This window comes from Sebastes umbrosus, chromosome 6, assembly GCF_015220745.1.
Source record: "Sebastes umbrosus isolate fSebUmb1 chromosome 6, fSebUmb1.pri, whole genome shotgun sequence".
Lineage (NCBI taxonomy): Eukaryota > Metazoa > Chordata > Actinopteri > Perciformes > Sebastidae > Sebastes > Sebastes umbrosus.
The window spans coordinates 24,868,843-24,887,059 of record NC_051274.1 but is presented as its reverse complement, the minus strand read 5'-3'; the positions used below and the strand labels follow the sequence as shown (position 1 = coordinate 24,887,059).

Here is an 18,217-nt window from a genome sequence, read left to right as displayed (position 1 = left end):
CTGTTTATTTTTCTTCGGCTCAAAATCAAAGAATTTATTGGTTTAATTCTGAAGTCGCAGAGCCATTTAAAAACAAAGGCAGAGCGAAGTCTGGGCCTCTTTTCCCCTGAAAGAACAAAGTACTGAGACAAAGTGTGCAGTGCAGAGAATGACATCACTTTTGGACAGCGACTACCGAGCTGGGTTCAAGGCTGGATTTTTTTTAGGCTCGACTTCCCTTCATTTTTTTCCTCCTCTGGCAGCGTGCGGCTGTGTTTGCATAGCTTGGACAGAGTTTATAAATATAGGGCAAGCGGCAGACAAAACAAAGTTTCAAACTTTATTTCTAGGAAAAACATCGTCCCCCTGTCATCAAGTGACATTGACAGTCCTAAGTAAGTTTCTAACATAATGCTGCATGGACAACACGGCCAATACTGCATCATTATACAGTAGCTCAGGCAGCCAGGAAATACCAACCATTTAGAAAATCTGGTCCTCTCTCATGAAGTATAAAAGGGAAAATAAAACAAAAGTCAAACATGAGAGCTAAACTTCTAACAGATGTATGGTTGCATCTCCTCTTTACCAGCTAAAATGGCGACGTTTAAAAAACGGTGAAATGGCTTGAAAACACAGGGAAGAAGCTGAAAAGTCAAGTGAAAATTCAGGAGATTCAACATGTCTTGCTGTGAGACCACCAGTCTTGCTGTGAGACAGTCCTGACTATTCGGTAACCGTTGTAATTGGTCAGATATTGATCTGGTTTACAGCTGTAAACCAGTGAAACTGTCCAATTCCAAAAGAACAACAAGTCCCAGAACTCTCTGCTCCAGCTTAGACAGCCACGTATCCTGCAGGTGTGGGCTCAGAATTTGAGGCTAAATCCTGGACCGACTGCAGACACTCCCTGGTTGCTGGTTGTCAGGTGGAAGCCTGTGTCTTTTAGGTCGTCATCGCCCTGGAGAGATTATGGAAAATGAACTCATGGTTAATGACAGGAAGTCACTCTTCTGATATCACACAGTTTCATTTCTTACACTTAACACTACACTGGTTACATTTGGAAAACCCCAGAACCTAAATGATACCAATGAGACATTTTCATTGTATTCTATACATGTATGAACGTGTTTATTATACAGGGCTGTCCCGAAAAATTATATTTTGGACTTCAAAGCTTCAGTGAGAACTATTCGAAGCTTCGCTGTGCGGCGCAGAAGGCTGACATGTTCATCTGTCTGTCAATGCCCAGGACAGTGCCACTGCCGCACCACTGTACACACACACACCTCTACACACAACAACCAGCGATATCCATCTGAGAATAACTAATAATAATTAATGCTGAATATGAATAATGTGGGATTACTCCTTATTTCATGGGTTATTTGGGGATTTATACATTATTATTAAATACTTAAATAAAAAAAACAAAAACAAAAACAAAAAAAAGCATTTGAATACTGATTTGGAGGTCTATTATCATGGCAACAGTCGAAGCATCGAAGCATTCGGATCAGCGTCGCAGACGCATAGCACCCACCCTCCGGTTCCCCCTCAGGTTAACACTTTTAGCTCTGTCAGCACTTTTGCTGTTGTTTTCACTGTTAGCACCCTTAGGTGCGAGCCACCAGCTCGTCGTTGCCATGTTGAGAGGCAACAGAAATGCTCCCAATCCCGTATTTAGCACCTTTAAAATCTAGCGTACTCTTGCTGGTTTCTCAACATTACCGACCCTAGCTTTAATGTTTCACAAGCTTTTCTACTTTGACAAGAATAAATGTGAGATAAACAGCCAAAACATTTGGCATGAAATGGTCTCATTTGTTGGTTAAGACAGAAAATATCAACACAAACTTTCATTGAAAAACATCAGTATCAGCCTCAAGCTTCTGGGTGGGTAGGACCACTGCTGAAAAAATTAGGGACTAAAGGGTGCTCATCATGGAAAACACAAGGAGGAAATACCCGGACACAAAGCAGAAGCCTGTAGGTCTGTAATCTATTTAACACAGACAGCGTTCGGAAAGCCTGGTAGCTGTATGTAATGGAGAAAGTGGAGCCTAATGTGCTTACCAGGTGACTGTAGCCCAGGCCTCCCTCGGGTGGACGAGGACTGGTGCCTCTCTTCACCCTCTGCTGCTCGCTCTTGGCCGGCCAGGTGGGGAACATGGACGGGTCGATGGGCAGCGGCGTCTCGCGTAGATACTCGTGCTTGAGCCCCTCGTCTGATAAAATCCTCTTACTGGGGCAGTAGGTGAGGAATCTGGAAAACAGTCAGTGATTCAATGAGTCAATGATTGAGTTCATATGGAGATGCTAATGCACTTCAGCTGCGTTTCAATAAAGAAGCAACCAGGCAGCTCAAACTGTTGTGTGGAATTGTATTGTATATACAGAGACGTCTGTGTGTAGAGCAATAGTTACAAATGGTAAAACTTCCCTTTGAATCTATTTTGGTAAAGAGGTAAATCTGGTTCCAGACCCCTGAGTAACAGCTCTCATCTCTAATTTTTTTCAGCAGTTCACATAGATCTGGTGTTTTGATCACTGACAGCGATTTCCCCAGTTGGAAAACCAATCAGGGCTTTGAAGGAGGGATTAACAATGGAGGCATCATCTTTCTGTGCCAGAACCAGAAAAATAGTGATAACAAAATGGCCCAAAAATGATGCAAGCAGGGATGACACTGAGTGCGTTCACATGGACATGAATAACCTGTTTATGATCAGCTTTTTGTTTATGTGCTTGAGCATGTAAACACCATATCCCAAATATGGTCATAACCAGGATAAACCTAAACACACACAGAAATGAAGCTAAACAGGTTGTTGCAAGTTAGCTGCCCCTAGCAGCCAATACCACCAACTGCTTCTGTATCGACTAAAACTGACATTGACATTACAGATGGTTCGGATCAGTTCATCCTTGAGTCCAAGTGGACATTTGTGCCAAATTTGAAGAAACTCCCTCCAGGTGCTTCTGAGATATTGCGTTCATGTATGTATAGATGGATGGACGGACTACAGGAAAAATAATGCATAAAAACATAAAAAATATAGGCCTAGTGGCGTGACTTTTACAGGAAAGTTTGTGTTGGATCTGGCGGTATCTAGCGCTGAGGTTGCAGATTACAACTTCTCCCGTGTGCCAAGCGTGTAGGATTGCTACGGTGGCTGACGCAAAAATGCGATGACCCTCTCTATAGCCAGTTGTTGTAAGAGTAGAGTGCTTACAGAGTGTGTGTAGGTGGGAAGTGAGTGGTGAAGCAGGAGAGAGAGAGAGAGCAGTGAGTAACGTTATCGACTCTGGGCTACTGTTGAAATATGGCGGACTCCATGGAGAGGACCCGCTCCCTATGTAGATATAAACGGCTCCTTCTAAGGTAACAAAAACATAATGATTCTTATTTCCAGGTGATTCTACACTTAAGAAAACATACTTATTAACATAATTTTCCATTTCTGCCAATATATCCCCCTAAATGCTACACAGTGGTCCTTTAATATCAGCTGTATTAACTAAAGTACATCTAGACAGACAATCTGGACACAAGATGCAGGCCTGACATGAGGGGCCAGTGGGTTTGTGCGAAAAGTCCTAATCGGTTATGACAGGATCAACACGGCATAATGGGGAGCTGCTCAATTGTGATAATTGGCTTTCAAACTTTGTCTCATAGGAATCTTCCATCATGTGTTAGCGGGGCCAGTGTGGCAAATGATTAACACCAGCCTGAAAAGATTTTACTGAACCGATTGTCTTTATGGAAGGAATCCTTGGGAAGGGTTACAGGTTGGGATTAGACTGATAACAGCTTTCTGACACATGGGGCCACTACTGGCATTGAAAGGGACAGTCCTCCACTTGTGTCCTCATCATTATCGTTTAGGAAAGTGCGTTCTTCCTTCACCTGTGAGCTGACTTTATACCTGGGATACGCACCCGCAGTATTCTGGGTCTTGAGGCCCAAGATAATAGGCTTGTTCGAAATGAACTGCGCCTCGCCTGGAAAGTAGCCTCTAAACTCATCCTATGCCACTCTGTCTGAAGCATTTCAAACAGCACTTCTCTACATCTTGACCTCCTGAGGTCTGTATGTCTCTCTGGGTAAACGCCTCGTGAGTCTTCTGACAGCTGGAAGGTTTCAGCTGCGCTGGACGGGCGCCAAACTTCCACTGAACTGTGATGCCTCCACAGCAGACACGCTGTTGCCATCCTCTGCAGCTGTGAGGTAACCGAGCGGTATGGTTTTCATTTACAGGTGTAGGCAAGAGGCTCTGTGGGTGGGTAAAGATCTCGTCTCTGCTCTCTGCAGCTGCAAAAAACAATGCTGATCTACGGAATGTGCAGGAAAGAATTATGAACCCATTACTCTCTGTGTGAAAATGATTTTCCGTATTAAAAGTGTGTTTTCTAAAACATTTTCCTGCAGTGTGGAGCATCACCATGGTGAGTGTGCGTGTGAAACTGGGATGGAACGGGGCGGCTGCTGAGGCATGTTGATGAATTACCAGACCGCTACCGTTGTCATGTTTTAAGTCAGCTTGCCAGAAATGCACTGACTGGATAAAAAGAGCTGGAAAGAGTAACAGTATTTGACAGGGAAGAAATGGGTTCATCCAAGTAAGGCTATTTCCACTGTTAGGAGTCATACTGATTGTTACTGATATTAGTGGTTCATATTGGTCTGTGTTCCATCAATAATCAACGTATCCTCATAAAACAATTCATATGATATCTTACAAAAAGTTATTCCTCATTTTTCGTGCGTTTTCCTACGAATGTCTAGTAGCATGTGACGCACATGTCAATTTCCATTTGTTACATGCATACAGTCTTTTCAAAATAAAATTCCGTCTTCACAGGAAACCACTTGGTTAGGTTTAGGGAAAGATCGTGTGTTTTTTTTAATTTTTTTACCCAAATTTGATTTACTGTAACAAATACACTATGGAGTACTGCTCATGCCGCAAGAGCTATAGTGGTTTGTCAAGATCACACAGTTATCCATACAGCTACAGCTACATATGCACACACAGACAGAAAACAGTTGTAATAGCTCAGTCAGACAGACTGTGTTGAGGTGCAATGTTGTGTCCTGTGTGTGGAATAAGAAAAGAAGAATCCTACTTGTTCATGAGGTCAAAGCCTTGATCCGAGAGCAGCGCTCCAAAGCGCTTTCGCAGATTGTTGTAGGGATACTCTGTGAAAGTCATCTTCTTCACAGCGGGCAGCTCGTTGTAGCCGGGCCAGATCTTCTCACTGGGTGACCCCAAATCCTGCAGACAACACACACACACGCACAGAAGTCAGCAGACAGCATATTGTTAGTGCAAGGAGAAATGGATATGAGATATTCCCACTTTGGGAAAAGTATTCATCGACCACAGACATGTGGCAATAAACCAGTCCTAAGTACATTTCAATACTTTAATTCATAACTGGTAAAGACTGTAGGATGACTTGGGAGGCCTGAATGACATCAGTCCCCGCTGCTGTCATGCTTTAAGCAGATCATAACCAGGGCTGACCCGTTACCGTCTCCTCCCCTTAGCTGTGTCCTCAGCAGCTAAACCGGTGTGTCTGAGCTCGGGACCAGAGAGAAAGCACTGTTTTTAAAAGTCTCTCTGTGTTCAGCTCGCAGTACTTTTGTAGCTTCTACCTGAATCTCTGTGGTTTTTGTAGGGCTGTCCTCGACCAAAGAAATTCTTGGTCGACTAATCAATTCGTTGATTTAATGGACAGATCTGTAAAACTTAGTTTCTCCACAAAGAATCCCACAAAAGCACCACTTTAAATCTTGTGTTTACCAGATATGTGCTCATAAGTTTCTTGTGTATAACTGATTCAGCATGAAAAAAGCATAACAAATTACTAATAAACAACCAATTAATTAAAGACTAATCAACTAAGAGGGGCCAGCCCGAGTGGTTTGGAGTTTAATTTCTCTCTGTTTGCATTTTCACATATCAGCCTTATTTTACAGTTTGCTAATTGCTTTCAGCCGTATCAGAGCTGTTTTTGCTGATGATGCACGCCGAACCTCCTCCGGTTCCAGCCTCACATTAAAAGCTTTCCACTTGCAAACAGGCGGGTTGCTTTAATGGTTAATTATCGGAGCTGTTCTTCAATAAAAACGGGTTTAATCAACCAGATGTGGACATATTCTGCACTTTCTGGTCAGTTTTTAATATTGCAGGGAGGAATAGTACAAACAGTAACAACCACAGCCCGGTTTGTGACACCTCCAATACGTCATCAAGGTAAACAGCTTTACCTTGCTGTGCTGTAGAAAAACACTTGCCCTGTGCCAGCGTGGCTTGACTGCTTGCGATCACAGCATGGTTCGGCTTGACTACCTCCCCTACTATGGAAAAACCCTATATGGGGATCTTCTCAATTTCATAATAACTTCATCAGCTGGGTTAAACGTCTAGCAACAGCTCCACCCTGTGGTGCATTACAGATATTCACGCTGACCTCCTCTGACAGACGATACACTCAAAAGATTTACAGGCTCTAAACAAAAGAGCTTCACCCTTTATGGTGAGGATTTACTTCATTTTATAAAGGAAAATGAGGGCATTTACCTTAAAAACCTTGTTAATTTGGTCAATTTCAGATTTTCCAGGGAAGAGAGGTTTCTGGGTGAGGAGCTCGCCAAATATGCAACCCACTGACCACATGTCCACAGCTGTGGAGTACTCCTGTGGAGAGAAGAACAAACACAGTGGCAGTCCGCAGAAACACAAAGTAGACAGTCTGCCTGGCAAGCGTCTAAGTTGGAGTCCGTCTAACGTCTGGCTGCATAAATCATATACTATAAAACTCAAATAGTGCTTCAGTGGTATTTGGGATCTTTTAAACAATTCTTCTCTTGGTAAACCAAATCTATCAAGATGGTGTAACCACATATATGAAGTACATCACAATATTTGTAGTTTCAGATATTTCCTCTGAAGAGTGGAAGTAGTGTGAAGTTGAACTCTCACCTTGGCTCCGAGCAGCAGCTCTGGTGATCGGTACCACAGGGTCACCACTACAGGGGTGTAGGGCTTCAGGGGGGAACCGTACTCCCGGGCCAAACCAAAGTCGCCAATCTACAGTACAGGACAGTTGGCTAACATTAACACAGCTACATTTCATTTAGGGTAAAAGAACAACACCTCAGCATTAATAAGATTCCTCCAAAGGTGTTTATTTCCTGATCCTCTGACGTCTCATAGGAGATCAAATACGCCGCAGGGTACAGCATAGTCGCATTGGATTTGTGTGATTCACATTTTCTGTTGTCAGCTTACATAAAGTTCACTTTGACAAACGTTTATTTACACATGGAATCCGTCTGCCGTTCAATTCTGCCAAAAATTCATGCTCTAATTGACTTTCAGTAATCATGCGTTGTTTGTGCAACTGTGCTGTATTGCTGCTAGCTCGGGAGAAAGTTGAGCATCATCAAAAGATGGAATAAAAGAACCCGTTTTATGAGTTTCTGTACTCTGAAAATATAATTTTCTGTATTTGATGGTTAGGCTTTTTTCTTTCAATACATTTTTTAAGCAATATTTAATTAAGTCATAGTCATATTACTTGCTGTGGACTCCCTGAGCTGCCCTCACAGACCTCAGGGAGAATAGTTGCTGCAAGGTAACGACTAACTAGCAAGCCCCTTCAGTTCGCACTGAGAACCACAGTCCTAGCATACCTTGAGGATTCCCTTGTGGCTCAGCAGCAGATTGGACGTCTTCAGATCACGATGGAGAATCCAGTTATCGTGGAGATGACGGACACCTCGCAGCAGCTGAATCATCAGAGTCTTTACTTCACCTGCGAAAAAAACGTCATGCTTTCACAGAGCTGTTGTGAGGCGAAGAAGAGACATTTAATGCTAAACCCATTACGAAAAATCTTTCATCAATCATGTTTTAATAAAGACAGAGCAACATTTTTTCCCCATTCATGAGCAAGTGTGTGTTCATGTCAAGTGCCTCGAGTAAAAAATGTAGCCCAAAGTTCCTTTTTTTCAAATGGAAAAATGTCGGAAATAACTGTTTTCACTTTAACATGTTATACTTTGGATATTTTTTGTTTTCTTTGTCTGAAATTACATTAATAAAATCAATCAATTTGACCCTCTTGCTCATATATCGCGCAGAGAATTGTGGGTCAGAATAGCCAGAAAAGCGTGCTGGCTTGCATACTGCAAAATACCACTAGATGTAGTAAGACATCCTGGTATTTTTGACATACTGCATTTGACATACTATGTATTGGGACACACTAAATATTTTTCCTGGCATACTACATAGTATGGGTATTGGAACACACAGATTGTCTCTCTTTACCTGGCAGGAAGGGCTGCTTCATGGTTTCCATCAGACTCTTCAGGTCATGTTCTACATAGTTCATCACGATGTAGATCTTGTCCATATTACTTCCAACAACTATTTCCTGATATAAGAGGGAAAAACAAGGGTTAAATTTAGCTAGAACAATTAAGGATGCACATCAATAAAAGTGTTAGTTAGGGATGTCACGAGAACCGATACTTAAGTACCAAGTTGATGCCAAAATTCGGAAATGGTGATGGTACTCGTTTTTCTACAGTACCGTAGGTACCTTGAGGGCTCGAGAAAATGAGTTTGGGACGAAGTAAACTATCACTATTGACGTGTCCAGGGGACGCAGGAGGAGACCTAGTTAACGTTAGCTGTTAGCTCCGTGCTGCTCACCAGCTGCTAACAGTTAACTTTAACTAGCTCTTGTCTTTGTCTTACAGGAGGTGCCATTTATTTACATTATGATGCGTTCAGGCTCTATTCAGGAAAAACACGTATTGAGCGAAGGTTAACTATAATGTTATCACGATGTGCTCAAATGTAATCTTGTAAAATATAGTTTTTGGCGAGAAACTTGAATAAATCCAGTTGTTTGAAGGAGATGTTTTCACAGCAATATAAAATAGATAATAGGGAATAAGGCAAGGGAATAATGACCTGGGATTTATGGTGTTACTTTTGATTTTTACTGTGGTATCAAATTGGTATAGAGAATCATGAAATTTCACTGGTATTGGTATCGACAACTAAATTTCTGGTATCATGACATGCCAAGTGTTAATACCTAAATAAGTAATGCTCAAGTTCTCTCACCCTCACTGTGACGATGTTTGGGTGCTGAGCTTTCAGGATTGTATTGATTTCTCTTAATGAGGTGATGGGGAAGCCCTCTTTCTCCTTCTCCATCTTCAACCTTTTCAAGGCCACAATTTCATCTGTAAACATGAGAACGTATTCACTGTTTCACCAATAAACACACGTGAGAACCCCAAAAGCAAATGGACCTAAATGTTTATTTTCATACCCGTCTTTTTGTCCTTGGCTCTGTACACCACACCGTAGGTTCCCTCTTCTATTCGGTTCAAGCACTGGAATTCCTCAACGCTGCGACAACCCTGAAAAACAACACACAATCTAATTGTAGACCTCAACATACTGATAACTTACATTACATGATTACATAAATAATTAGTGGCTTAGCTGGAGGAACACATGTTGGTACTGACCTGTAAAGCAGGCAGATATTTGGGCAGCTCCTTCTTCAGCTCCACAGGGGAAATCGGGGGCGAGTCTGGGATGTAGTTCTCTTCGGGTGTTGGGGAGCGAGAATGTGTTTGAGACTGAGGTGTGGGGTCACCCTCTCCTGCATCATCCTCCTCCTCCTCCTCCTCCTCCTCATCCTCCATGTCCTCACCGCTCTCCTCGGAGTTATGATCGAATCGGGACTCTGGCACTGTGAGGAGACGGGTGAAGCCAGTTTAGTGTTGGTGAGTGCATATGAGTTGCTAGAATTTAGATATTGAGGAGGTAAAAAGCACAACTTCATAGACATATATACACATTTTGGCTTAAGCCTTCATCAGGGTCATGTTTGAGTTAAGAGTCACTGTTATGTTTATGATATAATTTGTTGGATTATATATTTACTGTGCTAATTGAATCTTAGTCACCCAACTGTATGGAAGTGCAATACTAGATTGTTGGAGTACCCATTTAAATGAGAAATTGCCACTTTTTATGTGGATGTCCAAAAACATGAGGTTGTTGGAAATATCAAAATTTTCCTCAGACATATTATAAAATTACAAAAAAAAACTCTATGCGACTAAAATTACAATATATTCATTTATAATCCACCAAAAAATGACCTTCCATGGCCTCCACCATTTCTGACAACATCAACAAACGCGTCACAACTAGTGAACTTGGAGCTTTCAGAAAAGATCCACTTAGGAGGTCATGAATACCACAAGAGGGGGGGTGTTCATATGAACAAACATGGTAAACATGACCCCATTTGAAGGGCAGCATTAGTCCCCGTATTACTGACATCAGGTTCAAGTCCTGTGTTTTGAACTTTCAATGGTTGGGCTACCTTTTCATTTGCATTTGGATCACAGATTGCCTTTAAGAACCCTGCAGAGATGAATCCTGGCAAGGCATTTTATTAACCTTCAAGAGAAGAATTATAAATAAACTGCCAAATACTCAGCAGACAAAGCCAAGCTTTTACTGACCCAACTGTGATTCATGCACTCTCTCCAATGGTAACGCAACTCTTCCATCTAATATAGTTTCCAGACATAAACTGTTTACATTACAAAAAAAAACACTCAACACAAATAATTACAATGTAGAGCTGCAGGACATGTGAATCATGAGAATAACTTTCCAAGTTCAGTAACATCTCAGATTAGAATTGGAAACACAGTCCCTTCACAGACATCACAGGTTACATGTTTACCCACCTGCAGGTATGTGATTTCCATTTTCCCTCTCCTCTTCAAAGTCTTCCACTGACTGCTCGTCCTCACTCACGTCCTCTGAAAGGGAGGAAGCCACCGTGTCAAACCTGTGATGCTGAGTAACCTCAGCAACATAAGGTACAGTAATGGAGCAGTGTTTTACCTGCACTCTGCTCAGACCTTCCTGAGCCTGAAACGGACTCCCCTTCCTCTTCTTCACCCTCACTCTGGCTGCTGGACTCCTCCTCATCATCGTCATCCTCTTCATCAGAGCCTGATCCTGATGCTAGATAAGGTGGAATAAGATACAAGAGCAATTATTAAAACTGGAAGAAATTCAACTACAATACTGAAACTGCCACGTCATCTCGCAGTTTTTGGTTCCCGGTGGTTCTGTGTTAGCAACAGTGCTTTCCTGCAGAGCTGATCCACTTATCAATTCCTGTGAAGTTCAAATCTCTAATGAATTACATAAGTGGGTGATTATCCTCATTCCAGCTTCCTGATTATCATCAGATATGAAAATGTCCTACCAAAGAAGTCAGGCCTCCCGAGAGTGTTTAGCCATTTACTACAATGATGATGAGTAACTGGACAACCCAAGTACTGTGACTTTTCTTGTATAATGGTCGTGTCTGCTTTGCTTAAACTGTAGGTTATATAACACTTTACCGATGGAGGATTCTCCTGAGCTGGTCTTCCTTTCACTGTCACTGATGTCCTGGAGGTCTGCAAGCAGGTCTTTGCCCTCTGGCTTCTCCTCCTTCGATGCTGCAGACAAAATTCAGTGTGAGTTATGCTGAAACTACATTTGTTGCAATATACCGGTAGTAACTAAGGTATGTTAAAATTAAATATTATATCATGTTAATTAGGGCTGGCCCCTGTTAGTCAATTAGTCATGCTGAATGACTTATTTATAAGAAACTTATGAGCACATCTCTGGTAAACACAAGATTTAAAGTGGTGCTTTTATATGATTCTGCTCAGTGGCGCATGAAGCCAAAATTATTCGAATGCCAAGTGATAAAGTAACCAGATTCTCTGAGAGCTTTTCTGAGAGGCCTTTAATAAACTCACTTGCACTTTTCCGTGGTTCGCTGAGATCGGCTCTGTCCCGGGGAACGCGGGTGGGACTTCGGCTGTGGTGACCTTGTTTTGACTTGTCACCATACTCATCAGGTAGCAATCGATGGTGAGACGGCACTGTGGACAGGAAAGTCTCATATTAATCAATGCTGATGATATAGCATCACAGGTCACAGGGTTTAAAACACAATGCTTATGACTAGTAGGCTATGACTAATAGGACAGAGACTCTGGCTGCTTTGGATTTTGAGCTCCAAGAAATTGTTGAACATTTTGGGAAATATTATTGTTAGCTTTCTTTCTGAGAGTGAAATGACAAGATATCAATCTTATGTCTGTATGTCAACAAAAAAGTTGGAGTCAGGACATTTTTTAGCCTAGCTTAGCATAAAGACTGAATGCAGAGGGAAACAGCTAGCCTGGCTCTATCCAAGAGGAATAGATGTGCATCTTATCCAGCAGGTGATTCACTGACCTTCTCGTCGACCACCTCTCTCTTTGCGTCGCTCCTCAGCCCTCCTCTCCCGCTCCTTCAGCTCCCGTTGCTCTTTCTGCTGTTCGCGAAGCTTTCTGTCCCGTTCGCGCTGGCGCTCCTGCTGTTCCAGCCGGTCCCTGTGGTCCAAAAAAAAGCCAGGAGAATCCAATCGGGGTCTGTTCAGACAACCAAAAGCCCAATCTCGTCAATGTTTATTTTTGATTTGGATTGTTAAAGCTTGTCTTACTCACACATACAGTTAGTTTGTGGCTGCAGCATTGCTCTGTTACCTTCACAGTTGTACTCAGTGATTCATATATTGCAATAACATAGCCCAAATGGGTCACTTGTTGGGTATCCACTTGAATCTGCATTGTTTATGTAGGCTTGATTTAATTTGCTTATAAAAGAAAACACACCTACAATCTTGCTACCTTGACTTGAGTGAGAAAAGTCTAAATAATCTATGGTGAACAACTATTGTTTTGTGTGACTTCTAATACTTTTTATATCACATTTACATGTACACCTACAGTAGATTAGCTATAGGTTTAAAAGAATCAATTTCATGTTTCTCAAAGACTTTAACATACAAGCAAGTTGAATACTTACAGGCATTCAAAAACATGTATACTGATAAAACCCAAGTGGAAATCAAAAAGAATAAATACTTAATACTAATACTAATCTAAGCTAATATAATATGTGGTGTCTTTCCAGGGTCGGTGCTCACCTTTCTCTACGTGAATGAGCTCTGGCCTCTTCTCTTCGTTTCTGCCTCTCCCATTCTCGCCGGGCTTTGTCTTCCTCCCACTGACGCTTCCTGCGCTCACTCTCTCGCTCTTTTTCTTTGTCTTTGGGTCGTATATGTTTCGCTGCTGTAGAAGTAAAAAGCCATGAGTGGAAGCAGATCCTAAAAATTTGTTCCAAATATGTTGTTATCGGCTGCAAAAAATGTTTGTGTTTATGTAATTAAGCGGCACTCCCACACCTCCTTCAGCAGAGTTACTGCGATGACGTCTTTTATCTTTTCTCTTCTCCTCCTTTCTGTGATGAGACTTGTCTTTTCTTGCCATTTGCTGTGGAGGCTTGATTGCTAATGATTCATCTTCCTCGCCCCTGCATAAATGTAAAGAAATCATTGTGAGACTCTAAAGAGTGAAGCGACACTGTGTTGCATATCAATTTTAAACCATGACATACATACTTTGAAGTTAAAGGTACAGTGTGTAGGATTTGGTGGCATCTAGTGTTGTGGTTGCAGATTGCATCCAACTGAGTACCCCTCTGTCACTCCTCCCTTTCCAAGACTGCAGTAACGTTATGCCGTTCACCTCTCTCAGAGGCCATCATTACCATAATAACACTACTTTATGAGTCAGACAGCGACTGGCGGTACCAAGGTTTTGCACTCTGCGGCTCATATTACCGCTGTTTCACAAGCGTGTTGGAGAACTACAGTGGCCTTCAGGTAACGTAAAAACATGAAAGGCTCTTTCTGGAGCCAGTGTTTGGTTTGTCCGTTCTGGGCTACTGTAGAAACATAGCTGAGCAGCATAGCGGACTCCGTGAAGAGGACCCGCTCCCTATGTAGATATGAAGGGCTCATTCTGAGCTAACGAAAACACAACAATTCTTAGTTTCAGGTGATTATACACTAATGAAAACATAGTTATGATTATTATATTCTTATATAGAATATATTCTTATATATTCACACTCATGTTTGTTCCCTACAGTTCCAAGTACCTGTCCTCTGTTGAGTCCTCCCGTGTGTACGGGGAATTACGAATTGTTATTTCCATCTTTTGATCCCGTAGTTCTCCTTCCTCCGGAGTATCTCGTTTGGCTTCCCGATCATCCGACTGTGGAACAAGGCCCTGTGTGCACTGTGCAAAACAAGAAGCGAAGAATATGTGTTTAAAGCTTGGGGGACATCATTAAAATGTACTCAGATCTTAGAGTAAGAAATGAGGCATACTATGGGTTTCAATTGTTTTGTGGGATAAAAGACACACACACACACACAAGCGCTTATGTCAGTTTTTTCAATACCTTAGATAAGCAAATGTACACAGCATGATAACCGAGAACTTTCATATACCTTGATACCGGTGTACCGTTACAACCCCTATAGGATTAGAGTGACTCCACTGTTTTTAACACTGTATCAACACGTAGGGGTCATATGGGTCTGACATTAGCTTTGATATACTTTACATTTTTCTGGCGCTTGGGGTCGGTTTTCTCTTCTAATTCCCTTCTGCGTTTCTTCTCCTGTAGTATTTCGTCAAGAGTTTTAACTTTCCAGGTCTCCTTTTCGTCCCCCATCAGCGTCCACTCTCCACCGCCTGCTCCACATCACACACACACACATACAAGACACAAGTGTTTCATAACATGTCATTTCAGCTCAGCTTCATTTGAACCATGAAGAGTTAGGCTTATACAGAACAAAAATGAACCAATACAGTTCTAATAGATTAGAGCTGCAAAGATTAATCGATTAGTGGTCAACTATTAAATGAATCACCAAATATTTTGATAATCAATTAATCGGTTTGAATAATTTTTTTAAGAAAAAAAAAAGTCAAAATTCTCTGATTCCAGCCTCTTAAATGTGAATATTCCCTCTTTTTTACTCCTCTATGACAGTAAACTGAACATTTTTTGAGTTGTAGACAAAACAAGACATTTGAGGACGTCATCCTGGGCTTTGGGAAACACTGATCAACATTGTTCACCACTTTATAGATCTCTCTCCCTCTCTGGTACCTTATTGTTTGCACACCGGCAATATTTGCATCTGTTTATAGCTTATTTTGTATATTGGTAGAATTTCAATTATTTTTATTCTTATTTTATTCTAACGTTTTTATCTATTCTTTTGTTATTATACTGCTTATGTGCACCAACAAAACCAAAGCAAATAGTGTATACCTCTTACACCTGGCAATAAACAAGATTCTGATTCTGAAAAAGTAAGACTTCACAGCATCACCATTCAAAATGTGATATTTTAAGGCATCGTTGTAAATCAGCAGCTATCTAATAACCACATCATGAAATTAAGACCATTAACTTAAAGTATAGATATTCACTCGCCATTCGGCATACACCAAGTCCAGCAGGCAGCAATAATTTTGATGAAACATCAATTTTATTACTGATTATATGCCTGCTGTTCCCAGCGATGTCCCACCAAAATGCAATGCGTGAACCAATTCCCAACACGGTTACTGCAAAAGTAGTCATGTTTACACAAAAAACAGCGAATATTTATAATACGAATAATTCAGAAACTGACAAGTCAAGATATTATATGTTGGTGAAGTTTGGCATCCAATTATCGGTGTTTACTGTAGTATACGGTTAGGGGTGTAACGATACGATACGATTTCCATCGTTCCGATACGATTCAGGACGATATTTGGCTCACCTAGAGCGATACATTACGATACGATTCAATGATTTGAAATCGATACAGTAACTTTTTTTGCCAAACATTAAGTCAGTGTGACTGTGAAATAAATAACTGATACTGGACAGTGCAGGTCAGGATTCCTCAAAGTTTTTCTTGTAAGGGAATCAGGGATAAATTAATTATGGATATAAACAAGTAAACAACGATTAATGGCAAATACATACACCTTTTATTTGAAAATAATAAAAAGTGCAACTGCAGGACCTGCTGATTCAGTTCTCAAGATACAAGGCAGTGCAATGTTTAACAAAACATATAATAAACCAACTTCTATTCAAGTTAAATGAACAGAGGTTTAACCTGCTGCTTCTGTCCTCATTTTCAGTATAAACAGTAGATCAATAACACAGTGATGATCAAACAGCTGATAGTGATCAAACAGTTGATAGTGATCAAACAGCTGATAGTGATCAAACAGTTGATAGTGATCAAACAGTTGATAGTGATCAAACAGCTGATAGTGATCAAACAGTTGATAGTGATCAAACAGCTGATAGTGATCAAACAGTTGATAGTGATCAAACAGCTGATAGTGATCAAACAGTTGATAGTGATCAAACAGCTGATAGTGATCAAACAGTTGATAGTGATCAAACAGCTGATAGTGATCAAACAGCTGATAGTGATCAAACAGCTGATAGTGATCAAACAGCTTGGGACAATACGGTGCATCACAACAGTTAGCACTCTGCTAACAGGCTAATTGACGTTAGATAGCCTGCTAACGTAGTTCATAGTTGTTTCTGGATAAACCAGTGTTTAAGTTGTTGTTAAGATACGCACATGTGCCAACACGTTAAGTGAAATGGTCCCGTTAGATGAGTTAATAACGTTAAACCCGCTGAGAGTTGTGAGTCTTGATGCTAACACATTAGCTAGCTAGCATGGTCGGTTGTTGCTGAGCAACGTCTGCAGAGCTAACTACATGACTTTAAGAGGAATAGTCAGTACAGCTGGTAGAGATATACATTTGAGAGCATATAACTGTATCCGTGGCTGTGTTTAACAGCCTAGGTACTGAATATTGTTAGATTAAGCAGCGAGCAGGTGAAACGGTGAAACAAACCTGAAGTATGCGCAGCGGTATTATACCACACCGGAAGTCTCAACGCGTGGTAACGACTGTAACACTTCCGATGTGAAACAATTACTTCCTCCAATAATATAATATAATATAATATAATGTAATATAATATAAAATAATATTATATTATATAATAAACTATGATATAATATAATATAATATAATATCATATCATATCATATCATATCATATCATATCATATCATATAATGTAATATAACATAACATAACATAACATAACATAACATAATATAACATAACATAACATAACATAATAAAATATAACATAACATAATATAATTTAATATAATATAATATAATATAGTATAATATATTATAATATAATATAATGTAATATAATATTATGTAATATAATTTAATATAATATAATATAATATAGTATAATATATTATAATATAATATAATGTAATATAATATTATGTAATATAATATAATGTAATATAAGATAATATAATATAATATGATATAATGTAATATAACATAACATAACATAACATAACATAACATAAAATAATATAAAATAACATAACATAATATAATATAATATAATGTAATGTAATGTAATGTAATGTAATATAATATAATATAATATGATATGATATAATATAATAAAATAAAATATAATATAATATAATATAGTATAATATAATATCATATGATATAATGTAATATAATATAATATAATATAATATAATATAATGTAATGTAATATAATATAATACAATACAATGTAATACAATACAATATAATAAGAGCAGAGCATTTTGGCAAATTTTTCTTGGGCGCTACCCACATAATCCGCTGTGCTGCTCATCCCACAAATGCATGATCCTTACAATTTGGACATCATTGTGAAGTTAAGTAAACAGGCTTTCCAACTTTGTAAAATACAATGACAATTAGCATTGTAACAACAGAGAAATAATCCACCAAACACAAATTTCCTAACTTTTTTTCCCCGAGTTCATTAAAACACAAAGCAAAGACATCCTTGTGGTAAGATACTGTGTTCTTTCCCCTTTGTTTAAAGGAATAGGTTTTTGTGAGTTAAGTATTTTTTATGAAGCCCATTACATCTGCTGTGACCTTATTAATGTCACAGGAACACACAAGAGACAAGTCCTCAACACTGAGTGCCTAAATTTAGTCATTGATAATTTCTTATAACTCATGTTACATACATTGTAACAGTCATTTCTGATATTAATAACAGAAATGGTTGTCTCTCATGACTGCTAAAGTCAAGTGAAACCAAATAAAAGTGCATCTAGTCAAT

General features: G+C 39.8%; 1 protein-coding gene across 3 annotated transcripts; it reads right to left on the bottom strand.

The window, feature by feature from the left end:
• Positions 1–305: 305 nt before the first annotated feature.
• Positions 306–16,974, bottom strand: cdk11b (cyclin-dependent kinase 11B). 3 transcript variants are annotated; one of them, XM_037772962.1, is made up of 20 exons: positions 16,904–16,974; positions 14,574–14,704; positions 14,103–14,242; positions 13,345–13,472; positions 13,087–13,231; positions 12,354–12,529; positions 11,870–11,995; positions 11,462–11,560; positions 10,953–11,075; positions 10,793–10,867; positions 9,551–9,777; positions 9,349–9,439; positions 9,138–9,259; positions 8,331–8,436; positions 7,691–7,812; positions 6,978–7,085; positions 6,576–6,692; positions 5,116–5,264; positions 2,059–2,248; positions 306–940 (listed from the first exon to the last, which is right to left on the bottom strand). In XM_037772962.1, exons 2-20 carry the CDS (start codon positions 14,682–14,684, stop codon positions 848–850), a joined length of 2,448 nt encoding a protein of 815 aa, XP_037628890.1. In that variant the 5' UTR covers positions 14,685–14,704; positions 16,904–16,974; the 3' UTR covers positions 306–847. The 3 variants fall into 3 exon arrangements, with proteins under 3 accessions (XP_037628890.1, XP_037628892.1, XP_037628891.1); XM_037772964.1 differs by having other exon boundaries at positions 12,354–12,490; XM_037772963.1 differs by lacking the exon at positions 16,904–16,974 and adding an exon at positions 16,621–16,865.
• Positions 16,975–18,217: the final 1,243 nt, after the last annotated feature.

Excerpts from the sequence above, each read along its gene's own strand:
- cdk11b (XM_037772962.1), bottom strand. The coding sequence starts at position 14,684 with ATGGGGGACGAAAAGGAGACCTGGAAAGTTAAAACTCTTGACGAAATA. Across the intron at positions 2,249-5,115 it reads GGCTTTGACCTCATGAACAA|ATTCCTCACCTACTGCCCCA; the intron begins GTAGGATTCTTC and ends ACTGTTTTCCAG. Across the intron at positions 941-2,058 it reads GCCTGGGCTACAGTCACCTG|GGCGATGACGACCTAAAAGA; the intron begins GTAAGCACATTA and ends TAATCTCTCCAG.